General features: G+C 36.2%; 1 protein-coding gene across 1 annotated transcript in view; it reads left to right on the plus strand.

Moving 5' to 3' along the window:
• The window catches only part of elovl5.L (ELOVL fatty acid elongase 5 L homeolog), a gene marked incomplete at its 5' end in the record, with an annotated part of 28,483 nt that extends 14,543 nt beyond the window's left edge, over nt 1-13,940 (plus strand). The window contains 5 exon segments of the mRNA NM_001096181.1: nt 2,882-2,959; nt 4,187-4,358; nt 5,304-5,428; nt 7,950-8,084; nt 11,974-13,940. Coding sequence (NP_001089650.1) covers nt 2,882-2,959; nt 4,187-4,358; nt 5,304-5,428; nt 7,950-8,084; nt 11,974-12,105 — 642 coding nt within the window. The 3' untranslated portion in view covers nt 12,106-13,940.
• Nucleotides 13,941-15,119: the final 1,179 nt, after the last annotated feature.

Here is a 15,119-nt window from a genome sequence, read left to right on the forward strand (position 1 = left end):
ATCTAATTACGCCACTGAACAGTAGTCGGCCAGCTCAGCAAAGTAGTCTTGAGAGATCAGCAGGAGAGCAGGGGACTAAGCTTAGGGAACTGTCAGAAATCATTAAAAATCATGAAAAGTCTGCATAGTTTTTAAATGATGTATATTGCAAAGTTGCTTTTCAAAAAGCTTATGTTTTTGTGGAGTTCCCCTTTAAGCATGTTTGCAGTGACACTGCAGTCTGGAAGGTCCTTAATAAATGTATGGAATGGATACTGGATACATCAGTCAGCTAGTAGTGCAATATGACCATGCAAGTGCAATGCCAATTGTCAAAGCCCTCAGGACCAGAAAATGAGGACAAAGAAGTAAACAGAGCAGAGAGAGTTTGAAACTAAGACGTCAGAACAGTTGTAATCTGAAACAGAGGTGCAGGTCTAGGCAAGCAGAAATAAAGAATGATCAGAAACTGGCCATGAGTCAATAACTGCAATATCAGACAATTACAATGCACCCAGGAACTTGGCAAAGTGAGATCTAATATCAAGTATCAATCCCTGGCCTGGAAGGGCTTTTTATTTTGAATGTGGTGTAAAGTGTCTGAGCTATGGGTGCCCTCCTATTGGCTCACATGCAGGCACTCTAAAGTCACTGGCAGAGATTGGTGCTACCTTACAGAAACACATCCTAACATTTTTATGTAATCTAATGACCCTATAAACACACGGAAACTTGGTTTTATGGCTAATCAGCTTTAGTATTATCACAGAAAAATTACAGCGAAAGGCAATCTAATGTCTATTAATTTAATTTTAGGGGCAAGAATAAAGGCTCTTACCCAGCAAAGCCAAAAAGATGCAATGCATAGTCAATAACTCTGCACACTACATCATTAACTGATTTTGTAAAATTGTATCTTTTAAGCAATATAATATACTGTACAAAACTTATTTCTGAATGCTTTATGGACAAGCATTCAGAAATAAGTTTATACTAAATTGCTTCAAAGATACAATTTTATAAAATCAGTTAATGATGTAGTGTGCAGAGTGATTTATTATGCATTGTATCTTTTTGGCTCTGCTGGGTAATGGCCTTTATTCTTGCCCCTAAAATTAAATTAATAGACTTTAGATTGCCTTTCACTAATTGTAATTTTTCTGAAGCATTTATCTTTGAAGCAATATACTATACTGTATAAACTTATTTCTGAATGCTTTGTGTCCATAAAGCATTCAGAAATAAGTTTATACAGTATATTATATTGCTTTAAAGATACAATTTTACAAAATCAGTTAGATGTACAATATAATATATACTACACAAAATGGCACAACCGTGCTTATGATGTGCAGAGTGATTTACTATAGAGCTTTAGTATGATTACACCAAACTTTAATGAGTCAAACTTAACAAAGCCAGGGGTATACAAAAATGGACAATCGTTGTGTATACACAGATTTAGCTTTGGATGCCTATTATGTTTAGCAGCATATATGTGAATAAAGGCAGAATACATTTCCAGAGCAGGTTGTTGCCTAGTGCTGCAATTATACATGTAGTGGAGTAGACACAAATGACATGCATTGTGGGATTACTGTGATTCACACTGTGACAGGTTAGTAATTATGGCATTACAGGACTGTAATTAAATGTTCAGTGGCACCTGGTTGTGATCTGCTAAACACACCTTTGCTGCAGCTCGGAGTGGGCAAAAGGGCAGGCTGGGAATCTCTTGATATATAAACATCTGTCATTTTTAGCATTTCTATTGCAAGTTTACTAGTTACATTTTATTTTAAGGTGCACATGTTTATGGCTTGTTTAGATTTGTATATTTCAAATTCCATAGAGATTTCATTCTACTGTATTTGTGTACACATGCATTTGACTTCAGTTTTGTTTCTGCTACAGCTGTGCGTTGTATACAGTGGATTTCCACTGACATTAATTCCCTATATGTTCCATTTACAGCCATGGCTATGCAAAAATGATAGTAAGGGAACCAGGTCTTCTATTAAAATTAGGCCCCTAGCAGGAACATTATTAAGGAATTTTGAATAGAATGGTAGAGTGTCCCAACTGAACCCTAATGTTATTCTGTGCACCCCTCCCTATTAATAACAGACTTGTTTTTTTGTTTTTTGATGTACCATTTGTGTATGTCCTTCTGTCCTCAAGGAGATGATTATGCCTGTGGGATTCTATATAGCATATGTAACAACTGGAAGGGCAGCTGCAGTGTGCCTGGTCAGCAGTTCTAAACTGCTGCACCTGGTATCAATAAATAGCTGTAAGTGCCCATGTGAGCTGCCTACTGCGGGAGGAGAAGAACATTTAGGAAAAAGAAATGTCAGTAATTTATTTAGAGACCCCATGCAGCATTCACTTTCAGTTCAGATGGTGCTAATCAGGTATCTTTCAGAACAATTCCACTTCTTTTATAGCATATTCTATTATTCCAAGCTGTATGATGAGGTTTATACTTGAATACTGTAGTGCACACCTCCAGGATTGTTTTTTAGAATTAACCCATCTTTGGAACACTTTTCTGAAAACTGTGCACCTTTTTACCAGTTTTCAGATTTCCCCAAACTTTATAGAGCATCAATGCCCTGTTACATAGTAAGTTTGGGTTGGCTTTCCATTAAGTTCACCCCTTCTATGTGATCTTCAGCATCACACACATATTAAAAAAAACAAAAAAAAAAAAACCCAATAGGATTGTTTTGCTACCAGTTTGGATGCATTCATTACAGAGAAAAGGAAAACCAAACTGATATTAAACCATTGAATGCATAAGCCAGACCGCAATAAAGAATACAGTATATGAAATGTGCATCAATTATTAAAAGAAATACCTGCACATGCTGTCAATAAAATGATATTTTTGTTTCTTCAGCTTGTGACAGGCGTATGGGAAGGAGGTTACAACTTTTTCTGCCAAGATACCCACAGCGGAGGTGATGCTGACACGAAGGTAACCCTTCTGGAGTTCTAGTATTTTTCTGTGTTTCTCTGTTTAAGTTCATGTAGGGGCCACATCACTTAGGTATAGTTTTGGAAAAAAAACCTCGCCTACTAACTTTTTTGCCAGTGTAGAGACTGGGACATGGTGGGGCAGATTTGCTTTTGCAGAGAGCACAGTTGCACTCTCTGCAGAACCACCAGCCTTTAAATCTCTTTAGACTTCAGATGTGCAAATATATTTGTCCATTTTCATGTATGACTTACCTGTATACAAGGTAGGAGTTATTGTATAATTGCATGCAAGTATGTCATTTTCATAGCGTTTTCTCATAGTGGAGTAGTCCTGAAATTACAATGTTGTGCATATAATTGTATCTGATTAAAATTTCATCAAGTATTGAGCTTTGGGTAAGATAAAAAAAAAAAAGCTTTTTGTATAAAATGTTGCCTTTAAATAGGTGAACAGTTTTAATGATATAAATTATCAGTTTCTTCCTGTGCATTCTCACCAAAAACACATACAAACAGCCAAAACCAATAGTTAGAGTGAATCATCCATGGAATGACTGAAATGTTCATGTTATCACCTGCATTTTTATTCAGGGCTGGAATTTTTCCTTTAACACTATTCTATGCCTAGTGAGAAAGTGAATCCGTAATAACACAATGATCTAAGACAAATTGACCAATTAGCTTTGACCTATTATTCAGCGCTTTACAGAGAATATGTAATCACTCACACCAGTCTATGTCCTAGTAGAGTACAGTCTACTTTCCTTGCTTCTGACCTATAAACATAATTTAGGGTACTTTTAAATACATGGTAACTTGCTATGACTGTATGTTTATAGATCTAGTGGTAACCAATGGTCATGGAGTGAACATACAAACTCCATGCAGATAGTGTCCCCCAATAATGTTAAATAATAATTGTAGGAATTCTACTCCCTTTCCACAGTTAATCAGTTTACTACAAAATGAATGAAATGATTGGCCACTAAAAAAGTGCAATACTAGATTTCAGCCATGTGTCCAGTATGCTACTTGCCAATTGCTCCGTGACTTTTATTATATTCCCCTTAGTGTGTTTTAGATTCTGTTCCAGGGTACAAGAATTAATACAATCCTATGCATTAAGAGTCATTTGTTTGCTATTGCGTCCAGGAATAGGAACGTTGTCTCTTCAGCTCTGTAAAATAATCAATGGAGATGCCATTCACATTCATTAATTTTGCAGATAATTCGGGTCCTGTGGTGGTACTACTTTTCTAAACTCATCGAATTTATGGACACTTTCTTCTTCATTCTGCGGAAGAACAACCACCAGATGACAGTCCTGCATGTCTACCACCATGCATCCATGCCCAACATTTGGTGGTTTGTCATGAACTGGGTTCCCTGCGGGCACTGTAAGTAAATAAAGGAAAGTTGAGAAGCCACTGTTCAGATGCCAATGCCTTTGTTCTAAGTGGGAGACTGACCATGAACTGAAGGGAAAGCCCTTGCTTCAACGAACAACACTGCAAATGTTCACTACTTATAACAAGAGTATCCCGTAGCTGAAAATTCATAAAAATCCATTTTTTTATTCAAGATAACATATTAAAAAAACGATTTTACATACTGACCCTATGAAAAAGTCCACCTTACACGTTTTGTACCCTCCATTACATTGTCATAGGTGATTACTTTTACATATATATTTGAACACAAAAAATTATGGCAATGTGGAAATGCTAAGAGCCAGTACTAAGGGGCATATATGTCAAACATTTGTTTCATGGTTAAAAATTTTTTGACTAATTGTCCTTGCAACTATCACAATTAAAATCAGTTAAAAAATTTTAAAAAAAAGTGAAAATAAGATTTGAGAATTGTGATTTTTTTTTTTTTTCTCGATTTTTTTTTTTTTTTTTTTTTTAAAAAAAAATGTATCCACATGGCCAAATTCAGAAGATATTAAAAAATTGTTTTGCCAAATACAATTGTATGGATACCATAAATATGTCATTTAGGTATTGCAATATATTATGAATAATCTCAAAAGTAATGTTATATGAATATTTTTTTTTATAAATGCCACACTCTTAAGCTCTGAATTACAAAATATCTCTTTTCTAAATAACCAGAGCAGAAGCTGCATTTATATATTGGAAGTAAGTGGGTTTTACATTATGCAGCTGCGAATATTGCAGTGTCCGTCTGTGCTTCACTGGCACCTGTAAGGCTCCGCAGTTTAACTCAAATAGGTCTTACATATACCCCCTCATACAATCTGTTAAAAAGAATGAATATATTTTCTGTGCTTTCCATTTATGTGCTATAACTATTAATTTTTTTTTTTGCTCTCCCAGCCTACTTTGGTGCTACTCTCAACAGCTTTATTCATGTGCTGATGTACTCCTACTATGGACTCTCGGCTATTCCCGCCATTCGCCCATATCTGTGGTGGAAGAAATACATCACACAGTGCCAGCTGGTAAGGCTCCCATTCATCCTTTCCTTGGCACACTGTAAAGCTGCCATTTTAGCATTATATACAATTGTCCAGTAAACAGTATGTCTCCATAAATATGAGAGATAATCTGGAAAGCAGTATTTGTTTTTATTTCAAGGATACCATATAAATAGAGTATGGTTTCTGTATTCTTCAGTGCATTAGTGCTTCTTGTTTTGGGTATGGAGGTGTCTCTACATTTTACAGGGGGGTTATTTACATTTTACAGGGGTTAAGTCCGAATTTATCTCTATTTTCTGCTACAAACTCCGAACTCCAAACGCTTGTTTAGTATTTGCTTTGCGGGGGAAAAAAATCAGATTTTTACGTTTTTTTTGGATTTTTCATCCGATTTCACGAATTTCACGTTTTTTTTTTTTTTTTTGGAATTTTCACCCGAAACTCCGGGGTATTGCGCGAAACCCAGCACACATCAAAAAAAATCAATGGTACTTTTCCCATTGACTTATATGCAACCTCGACAGGTCTGAGATGCCGGATTTTCAGATTCAGACTTTTCCATCCTCTGGGTTAACAAATTCTGAAAAATTTGTGATTTTTTTTTTTTTTTTTTTTTGGCCGATTTTCTTGATTTTTTTTCATTCGGAGTTTAGTAAATAACCCCCACAGTGTCTCAAAATGACAATACATACTACGCCATTTACCTTAGTGTAGGGAACACTTGTATCCTGGAATATAACAGGCAGTTTCACCCTTGTTTTATTCATTTTTTATAGGTAGTGCTATTTAATTATATATTGACATTCAACAAATTGCAGATTGAATGATAAATGTTGAAACTTTAGGGGCTGATTTATTAATGCCCGAGAAATCTGTTACTGAAAGTACATGTGAGTTTCTGAACCTAAAACCTGACAAAAGTTTGTATTTTATTTTTTTCAGGAATTATATGTGGTTTCAGTAACCAGTTAAATGAGGCGGGGTGGGAGCATTAATAAATCATCCTCTTAGTGTTCCTATTCAATTGTCCATAATGGTTACGCATTCTGCAATTATTCTCAAATATTGCCAAAAAAAATTACATATTCTTGAATAATTTGGCATGGTATGTGGAATGTGCTCAAGGTGTACATTTAGTAACACTTGCATTAAACAATGTTGGTCCAAAGAAGAGGGGAAAGGAATCCTGGTTAATATATAACCTAAGGCTTGCAATAAAAAAGTAAAGCATAATTAAACTAGCTGTAATTCCACTTTTTTGACAGAGATCCTATGCTTATTGCACAAGGCTGTCACAGCATTGGCAGAATAAATTGGTAGTGACGTAATGTGGAGGATTGAGACAAACTGCTTGCTGTAGTTTTGACAGGGTGCAATACCAACTCACTGGGGCTCATTTAGAAACTGCTCAGGGCAGAATGACTCGTACAGTGAACATATTTGCCCTGCGCTTGTTTATAGTTATAAAGATGCACAATTGATATATCTAATGTGCAAGCATAATTAAGAATTTTTACTACTATGGTTGTCCTTATTAGCTTTTTTTTTTTAATATCGCAAATAATGAACCGTTATGCGCAGGCTCTGTGTTCGTTACACTTCCTGGTGGAGGAAAAAAATATTCTCTAAACAGATTTCATAAACTGCAAATTTATATTCACAAAATGACCACAGACCCTGTCTTTGTGCACATTGTATACACACAATGGCCAGGCTCATGCAAACACCCACCTCATTTGAGAATATTTGTGAGCAATGCAAATTTCACTCTCCCACTTTCTATACATTCCTATGGGATTTTTAGAAGTGTATTTATCAAGTGGTGCACTCTGTCTTTCACCCATTGATAAATACGATTCTAAAAATCCTATAGGCATCAATAGAATGTGGGAGAGTTTTTTGCAGTGAGTTCTAATATCACATTTTTATAAACCTGCCCCTAAATGTGAATAAATATGAGCTGTGCAAACTTTCTAAATGAATAAAATAAAGAGGAATTCCTGACAATACCCCATTTTTTCTCTTTACTGTTTCACAAAAGTTATAGGTTAAATCCTATAAGCCTTAAGTAAATTAGAAATCCACATATACCAGTGATTATATATTTAGTTAACTCAGTCCGTTTGTTGGAAACTACAAATGAAGAATCGTTTTATATAATTATGCTTTTGCAGTAGAATTGCTGTGTGAAGAGAAGGAAAATAATTATTATAAGGCAGAGACCCCCACATACAGAGGGTATGAAAAAGAGCTCACTATGCCTCTTTCCGCTACTTACCCTCCTACACAGTGATTCTGTAAATTTAGCAGGGTTTAGAAGGACATTGAAAACAAACCATATTCCATCTGAACTGTTAATAAATATTAAAAGTAACACAATACCTTTATTTTTTTAATCTAAAATAATTTTATTTATTGATTTTAACAGCTGGGCAAATCCTCCTAGCATAAATATAAATGCAAACAATTCATTTGTATGTGTTTACTGAATGATGCCTGTGCACTTCCTATGCAAATTTCCATGTGTTTTTTTCTCCTGCAGACTCAGTTTGTCCTTACTATGACTCAGACTACCTGCGCAATGATTTGGCCCTGTAAATTCCCCATGGGCTGGCTGTACTTCCAGAATTCTTACATGATCTCCCTCATCATCCTGTTCACCAACTTCTACATAAAGGTAAATTATATTTGTAGTGGTTCATTGTTTTATGCAGAAACAAGCAGGGAAAACGCAGACTAACATTCCTGCCATCAAATTGCATTCATGACTAAAAGGCCCAGCATCACAAGTCGTGTGACTCATTTCAATGGTTTCATGTGCCAAAGTGATAAGACAACATTATATTGCTTTCTCACAGTTTGTGTCGGTGCTGCTAATTAATTTTTTTCTTAAAATAGCATTTTTTCCCCTTAAATGGGGATCTCCACAAAAACATAACTTGAGCTTTTTGAAAAGTAAACCTAATTTCGGGGTTTCTGTGTTATGTGGGCCTCTTTATCAAATTTTGGTTTGGAAGCCGGAGTTCCCCTTTAAGTAGCTATAACTGGCAGAAAAGTTTGATGCCAGAATGGTATAAATAACTAACGTTGAGTCAATAGATCATTGAAGGATGCAGGTAATGATTTATTCGAATTGTTAAGAAGAATTACGTTCAGAGTAGATATGACAGCTGAACTGTCACAAATGTGCAAGCAAAGCAACCATATTTGTATGAGGTATTGTGCTCACACACAAACCAAGGACACACATACATGCTAGGATAAATCAGCCAGTGAATGGGCAAAACTGTGTCCACTACACCCACACTTACTGTTAGTTACACCCTGCATGTTATCCTGCCAGGTGAAGGGAAAAATAAGATGGAAAGAGGATGTTTTTCATAAATATATGACAATTGATATTCTGAAACAATTTGCAATTGTTTTTCATTTTTGATTATTTGTGGTTTTTGAATTATTTAGCTTTTTGTTCAGCAGCTCTCCAGTTTGAAATTGAGCAGCTATCTGGTTGCTATGGTCCAAATTACCTTAGCAACCAGTCAGTGGTTTAAATGAGAGACTTGAATATAAATATGAGAGGGCCTTATTAGAATAAGTAAATAAAAATTAACAATAAAAATACAATTGTAAATTGTAGCCACACGGAACAGTATGGGCTGCCGGGATCAGTGGCACCTTTTGAAAGCTTGAAAGAGTTAGAAGAAGGCAAAATATATTTAAAATGTTTTAGAAATATAAGATGGACACCAAATGAAAAGTTGCTAAGAATTGACCATTGAACTACCTCATTAAAGGTTGCTTAGTAAAGGAGAAGTAAACCCTAAAAATGAATAGCTAAAAATGCCATGTTTTATATACTGAACTTATTGCACCAGCCTAAAGTTTCAGCTTGTCAATAGCAGGAATTCAAACTTGTCACAGGGGGTCACCGTCTTGGAAAATGTCTGTGACACTCACACGCTCAGTGGGCTCTGAGCAGCTGTTGAGAAGCTAAGCTTAGGGGTAATTACAAATCATCAAGCAAAAAATGAGGTTGGCCTGTAATATAAGGTGATGCTACAGGGCTGATTATTAAATTCTGAAGTGCTAGTTGCACTGGTTTTTGTGCTGCTATGTAGTAATCATTTGTAATAATTACCAATCCGCCTTATACTGTGACATTTCTATTCTATATGTACTGTATATTGTGAGTGGGTCCCTAAGCTCAGTAAGTGACAGCAGCACAGAACATGTGCAGTGAATCAGCAGAAAAGAAGATGGGGAGCTACTGGGACAACTTCAGAGATACAGATCTTTACTGCTAAAGGGCTGTGGCTGCCTTGGGCTGGTACAGAAGCTCAAAAGTTAATGTACATTTCGAGCCTATTTCTTTATATACACTTTAGTTCTCTTTTAAAGGAATAGTTCAGTGTAAAAATAAAAACTGGGTAAATAGATAATGTGTGCAAAATAAAAAAAGTTAGCCAAAAATGTAATGTATAACGGCCGGAGTGACTGGATGTCTAACATAACGGTACAGAATACTACTTCATGCTTTGCAACTCTCTTTGTTTCCACTGACTGGTTACCAGACCGTAACCAATCACTGACTTGGGGGGGGGGTGGCACATGGGTCATATCTGTTGCTTTTGAATCTGAGCTGAATGCTGAGGATTAATTGCAAACTCACTGAACAGTTATGTCCCATGTGCCCCCCCCCCCCCTTATAGTCGCTGACTGACACAGAGTTAGAGAGCTGAAAAGCAGGAAGTAGTGTTCTGTTATGTTAGACATCCAGTCACTCCAGCCTTTATACATTACATTTTTGGCTAACTAACTATATTACAAACATGATTTATTTTGCACAGCCGATTATTTACCTAGTTTTTATTTTTACACTGAACTGTTCCTTTAAGAAAGATAAAACTGATGTTTTGGTTGAGCTGTCATCCAAATCGTATCTTTTACCTTTAATGTGACGCTATGATATTGAAGAATAGTGTTATACATTAATGTTTAAAGGATGATAACCGCCTGTGTATTCTGTGAAGTCAATGTTTGTCAGACAAGTTTGTGGACTTTATACAGATGGACTGAGGGGCATTTTTGCTACAGCAAGCCAGGATATGCCTTATATGAGTTTAATGAGTTCCCAGGCTATGGGTTACTATAGTCCATGATCACTAGGGACAAGTATGCCTTCATTTGTGATTTGTGCATCTCTTTGATTTCTCTTTGGAAAAATGAGGTAAAGCTGTACTACTTGCTTTACTTGCTTATGGCTCTTTTATTTCAAGCTGATTGGCAAACACATTTGTTATAGTAATTAAACACTGTAATTTTACCCCCATGAGAATTGTAGAAAGACTTGGCACATGTTGTGACAGATGGGTTTATATCACTTATCTGCAGACTGACTGGAGGGATTAAAGGAGAAGGAAATGTCTGATCCGAGGGGGGTGCCAAATGTTAGGGCACCCCCCCCCCCCAAGGATTGTAATGACTAACCTGATACCAAACCTCTGTAATGGTCCATCTAAGGACAGTCTGTGCAGTATGTAGATGGTTTGGAAAAAGAGAGATTTAATATTAAAATCGTGTCCTTTATCGCTTATGTCTGGTAGTCGTATTCTTGTATCTTGGGTCTTTCTACCAATTTGCACTGATTTATGGCTACTAATCTTTCTAACACTACACACTAAGGTGAATGACCGCATATAGAAAGCTATAATTCACTATTCAAAGGTTGTGTGCTATGCCACAGTAAGACAAAAAAGCAGGTGAAAGGACAAGGATCAGTCAGGAATGAATGTGAACTGTAAAAACCTTTACTGGGCAGACTTTAAAGGGGAACTCCACAAAAACATAACTTAAGCTTTTTGAAAAGTAAACATAATTTCAAGCAACTTTGAAATATACATCAATTAAAAAATATGAAGGTTTTTAATGGTTCCCTAAGCCTAGCCCCCTGCTCTCCTGCTGATGCTGAGCTGGCTGACTACTGTTACTTTGTATCAACAGCCATCTGTCCTTAGCCTGCATCCTCCAAACTCCACAATTCCCTGCACACGTGATTTCAATAAGGAACGGAATATCACAGTGCAATGCATTGTGGGTTATCTAGTTACTGCATGCTGTCTGTAAGCTGTGGAGAAGATGTTACGATTTGTAACATCAGTGTTTTAGTTCCTCCTTCCCTGCCAGGATTTCAAATGATGCAGAAAGAAGAACTGTTTAACAGCTGAATTTCAGCATAGAAAATGGCATTTATTCATACTTTTTGAAGTAACAGGTAACTGTGATGGGTATATTAGGGGTTTCTGTGTTATGTTCCCCTTTAAAAAGTCAACGACCCGATCAGTGATTGTGTGTCTGAAAGACAGAGACCTCATTGTTACACTGCTATAGCAAAAAGTAGAACAGCGAGAGAACAGAGAAAGTGTTTAAATGTAACACTTTGTTACCTTTGTTTAAAAAAACTATTATTAAATTACAGAAAAATAGATTATGTTCAAGTTACAGCTCTATATTTTGCATGTATTGTCTCATTGTTGGTGAATAATATCTTTTTTTGCTTCTTTCTAAAGACCTACAAAAAGAAGACCTCTTCCCGAAGGAAAGAATACCAGAACGGATCAGCCAGTGCAGTGAACGGACACACAAACAGCTTTTCTTCTTTAGAGGACAATGTGAAGCAGCGGAAACAAAGGCAGGATTGAGAAGAAAACGCAGTCGCCACTTACAGAGAAACAACAATGTCAAGCGCAGAAAAATCATCTGGGTGCTGACGCCCACACGGCTACTGTAACTTTCCCTAATAAAAAATAATGTGATTAATGTAGGTTTTTACAGTTCCTGCCATGATACAAATGAAATAAGAGACATTAAAATAGGCTCTATCAGAACAGCAGCAGTTAATGTTTAGAAGAATACCTCCAGCCATTTTCTGTCTCTTTACCACCAAAGTAAAAAAAATAAAAATTTACATTTATGTTCACAAACAAATGTTAAACCACCAGCAAATATATATTTTGGTTTATGGCTAAAAGGCATTGGTTTGCCTTTTAATAATGTTTTTTTTTTTTTTTTTAATATGATTACATTATGTGCAATGTATATTTGAAGCATACTGTTTTTGTCCGTAAGAATACTGTTTTATTTTTGCCACCGTGCAGCCTCACTGATGACCCACGGGATATTTACTTTCTGAAAGCAGCTGATTAACATTAATCAAGGAATGCTTGTAAATAGATATGCCTACTGCCCAGCACTGTATCATGTGCCTGCAGAAGCCATAGGTGCTCCTATGCAGTAACAACCTGTTATAAGTGGCTCTGGTTCTACCAGATCGGTCTGATCATGAATTTGGGAAGAAATGCATCATTTACATCCTGTAAGTAACAGGAATATTACAGTGCAGAGGATTTACTTGCATCACATGTACAAACCCTATTGTTTTATGGCCTTCTGAACATTAACTGTTGCTTATTCCCCCTTGGTGCCAGACAGGTCAGCAACATGTAATACCGCAGCACCATCTGACACTGAATGGGTCAATGATCCAGTGATTTTGACTTCACGTTGCTCATGCTGTAGACTGAAAAGTATTATTGTAGTTTCTAACACTGCTGTTGCCTTACTAGTTCATATTCTAGGTGCTGAATAGCAATTTATGGTTTTCAAGAACTGTAATTTATTTTCTAATGCAGGGTATCCATCCATTTGTAGCTGTCATCTTCATTTATTAAAGTAACATGCCTTAATAATTCGATATGTAAAAAGCCAAAGCTTCATACAGGTTGGAAGATATCATCTGACTGCTCAACCTGAGGGCAGATTTTCATTAATTTGTGGTAGAATGACTGCAGACAGTTATTGGTCCTGCAGATAAAAGCTTTTGTTTTGTAAAAATGTCAGTTCATAATTTATCTGCCAACATTGGGATTAACTTGAAACATTTTCTTTAAGATATTTGGGTTCTCTGTATTGTCCATACTGTGTCTGTTAAATGGACTGTAAGTGAATTGCACTCAAGTGTAGCTTATGGCCTTAAACTTAATACATTTGTCAATGCGCACAAGGGCATAGCAACAGGAGCCAGTAGTTAGTGTTAACCGTCACATTACGGTTTGTTCAGTTTTACTAGTGCTGGACAGTTAATGCCACCAAATTGGCTGGAGAATCAAGCAATGAAGATCATCTAAATCAAACACTGCTGCCCTCTTAAAGTTGACTGCATCATTCCCTGGGAAGACGTTATCTAGGTTCTCATCCCCAGCTGTATGACATCAGACATTGGTCTTTGTACAGTGAATAGCGTATTTGAGCAATTTTTTTTTTAATGATTAATATGACTTTGACTGCAGGAAAGGATGACCGAATATTTCAGAACCACATGTCACAATCCTTACCCTGAGAGACTGTTTAACTGAAGCCAAGGAAATACGTTTTTCTGTTTTTTCTCTTCAGTTGCCTTGTACCCCACTGGCAAAATCATTTACATTGCACATAGAAAATGTGTCTGTTAATATATTAAAAACTAACAATTACAGTATTTGTATGTGAAGGTTGATTTTTTTTTATACGTCTGTGGCATAAACACACTGCACCCTGCATAACTGAAGGAAAAAGATGACCATGGAAACCCACAAGGGCTGAAAGAGAGAGAAGTTATGTGGTACCCCACCAACCCCATAGCATAAAAACATTGTTGTGGCTACTAGGGATTATTTTAAACACTCTAATTACATAGACTGCCATGCTGCTTCTACTCTAGGCCACACAAGATATGAGTGAAGTTTGATCCCTCAATGCACATATTCTGTACTTACACCCCACAAGAACAGGATAAAAGGGAAGTATTTTGAATCCTGATATTAAACTTTTAAGACAAAGAATCAAAACACCCCACCCCAACAGGTCCACAATATGTTTTGAGACGTTTATGGGGTTATGCAATAATAGGCACTAAGTAGTAACCCATTGGATCCAATCATCAGGTAGAATTTACTGACCATCTGTTCAAAAGCAAACATTTTGTTAGTTGTTATGGGTTACTGCTACTGGGCAAACTTAGTGCCTTTTATTAAATTTTGGGGGTTAGTCTCATACATGTCTTTAATATGCCATGTTAAAAAAGAGAAAAGGTTGGGAAATATAGAAGGGGAAAACACGATGCAAGGTAGTAGCAAAACAGTTAGAATAAATATAAGAATAGAATGAGAAGACCAAAACAAAGTGAGATAGGTGAAGAGGAGAGCAAGAAAGTAAACGGGAAAATGGAATAGCTTTTAAAATAACAGAGCAGAGAGAGCTAGTAATCAAGGAACATAAGTGTAGATGGTAGAAAAGAAAACTAGAATAAATGAAAACAGCTAAATGGAAGGAAGACATGGTACAGGGTGGTAGTAAAAAGAGAGAAAATTATGAGAATTTGAATAAATATTTTTATCATATGTATTTTCCTTTATATAATGTGATGTCACTAACAGCACCCACTAAAATAGCAGGTTGGAAAGGGGTGGAATAGAAAGGCAAATTATTCCAATATAACACAAAGTATCCAAATTAAGACCGAATGCACAGTTATTGAGATTACATTGAACTTCTGAATACATCCCTACAGTAGCATATATTTTAATCCTTAGTCTTCTACACCTTGTGTTACAACCTGGAATTAAAATAGATTTCACTGGGGTTTTTACCATATCATTTACACAACCTTCTCAAAGGG

Source organism: Xenopus laevis, chromosome 5L, assembly GCF_017654675.1.
Source record: "Xenopus laevis strain J_2021 chromosome 5L, Xenopus_laevis_v10.1, whole genome shotgun sequence".
In the NCBI taxonomy this organism is placed as follows: domain Eukaryota; kingdom Metazoa; phylum Chordata; class Amphibia; order Anura; family Pipidae; genus Xenopus; species Xenopus laevis.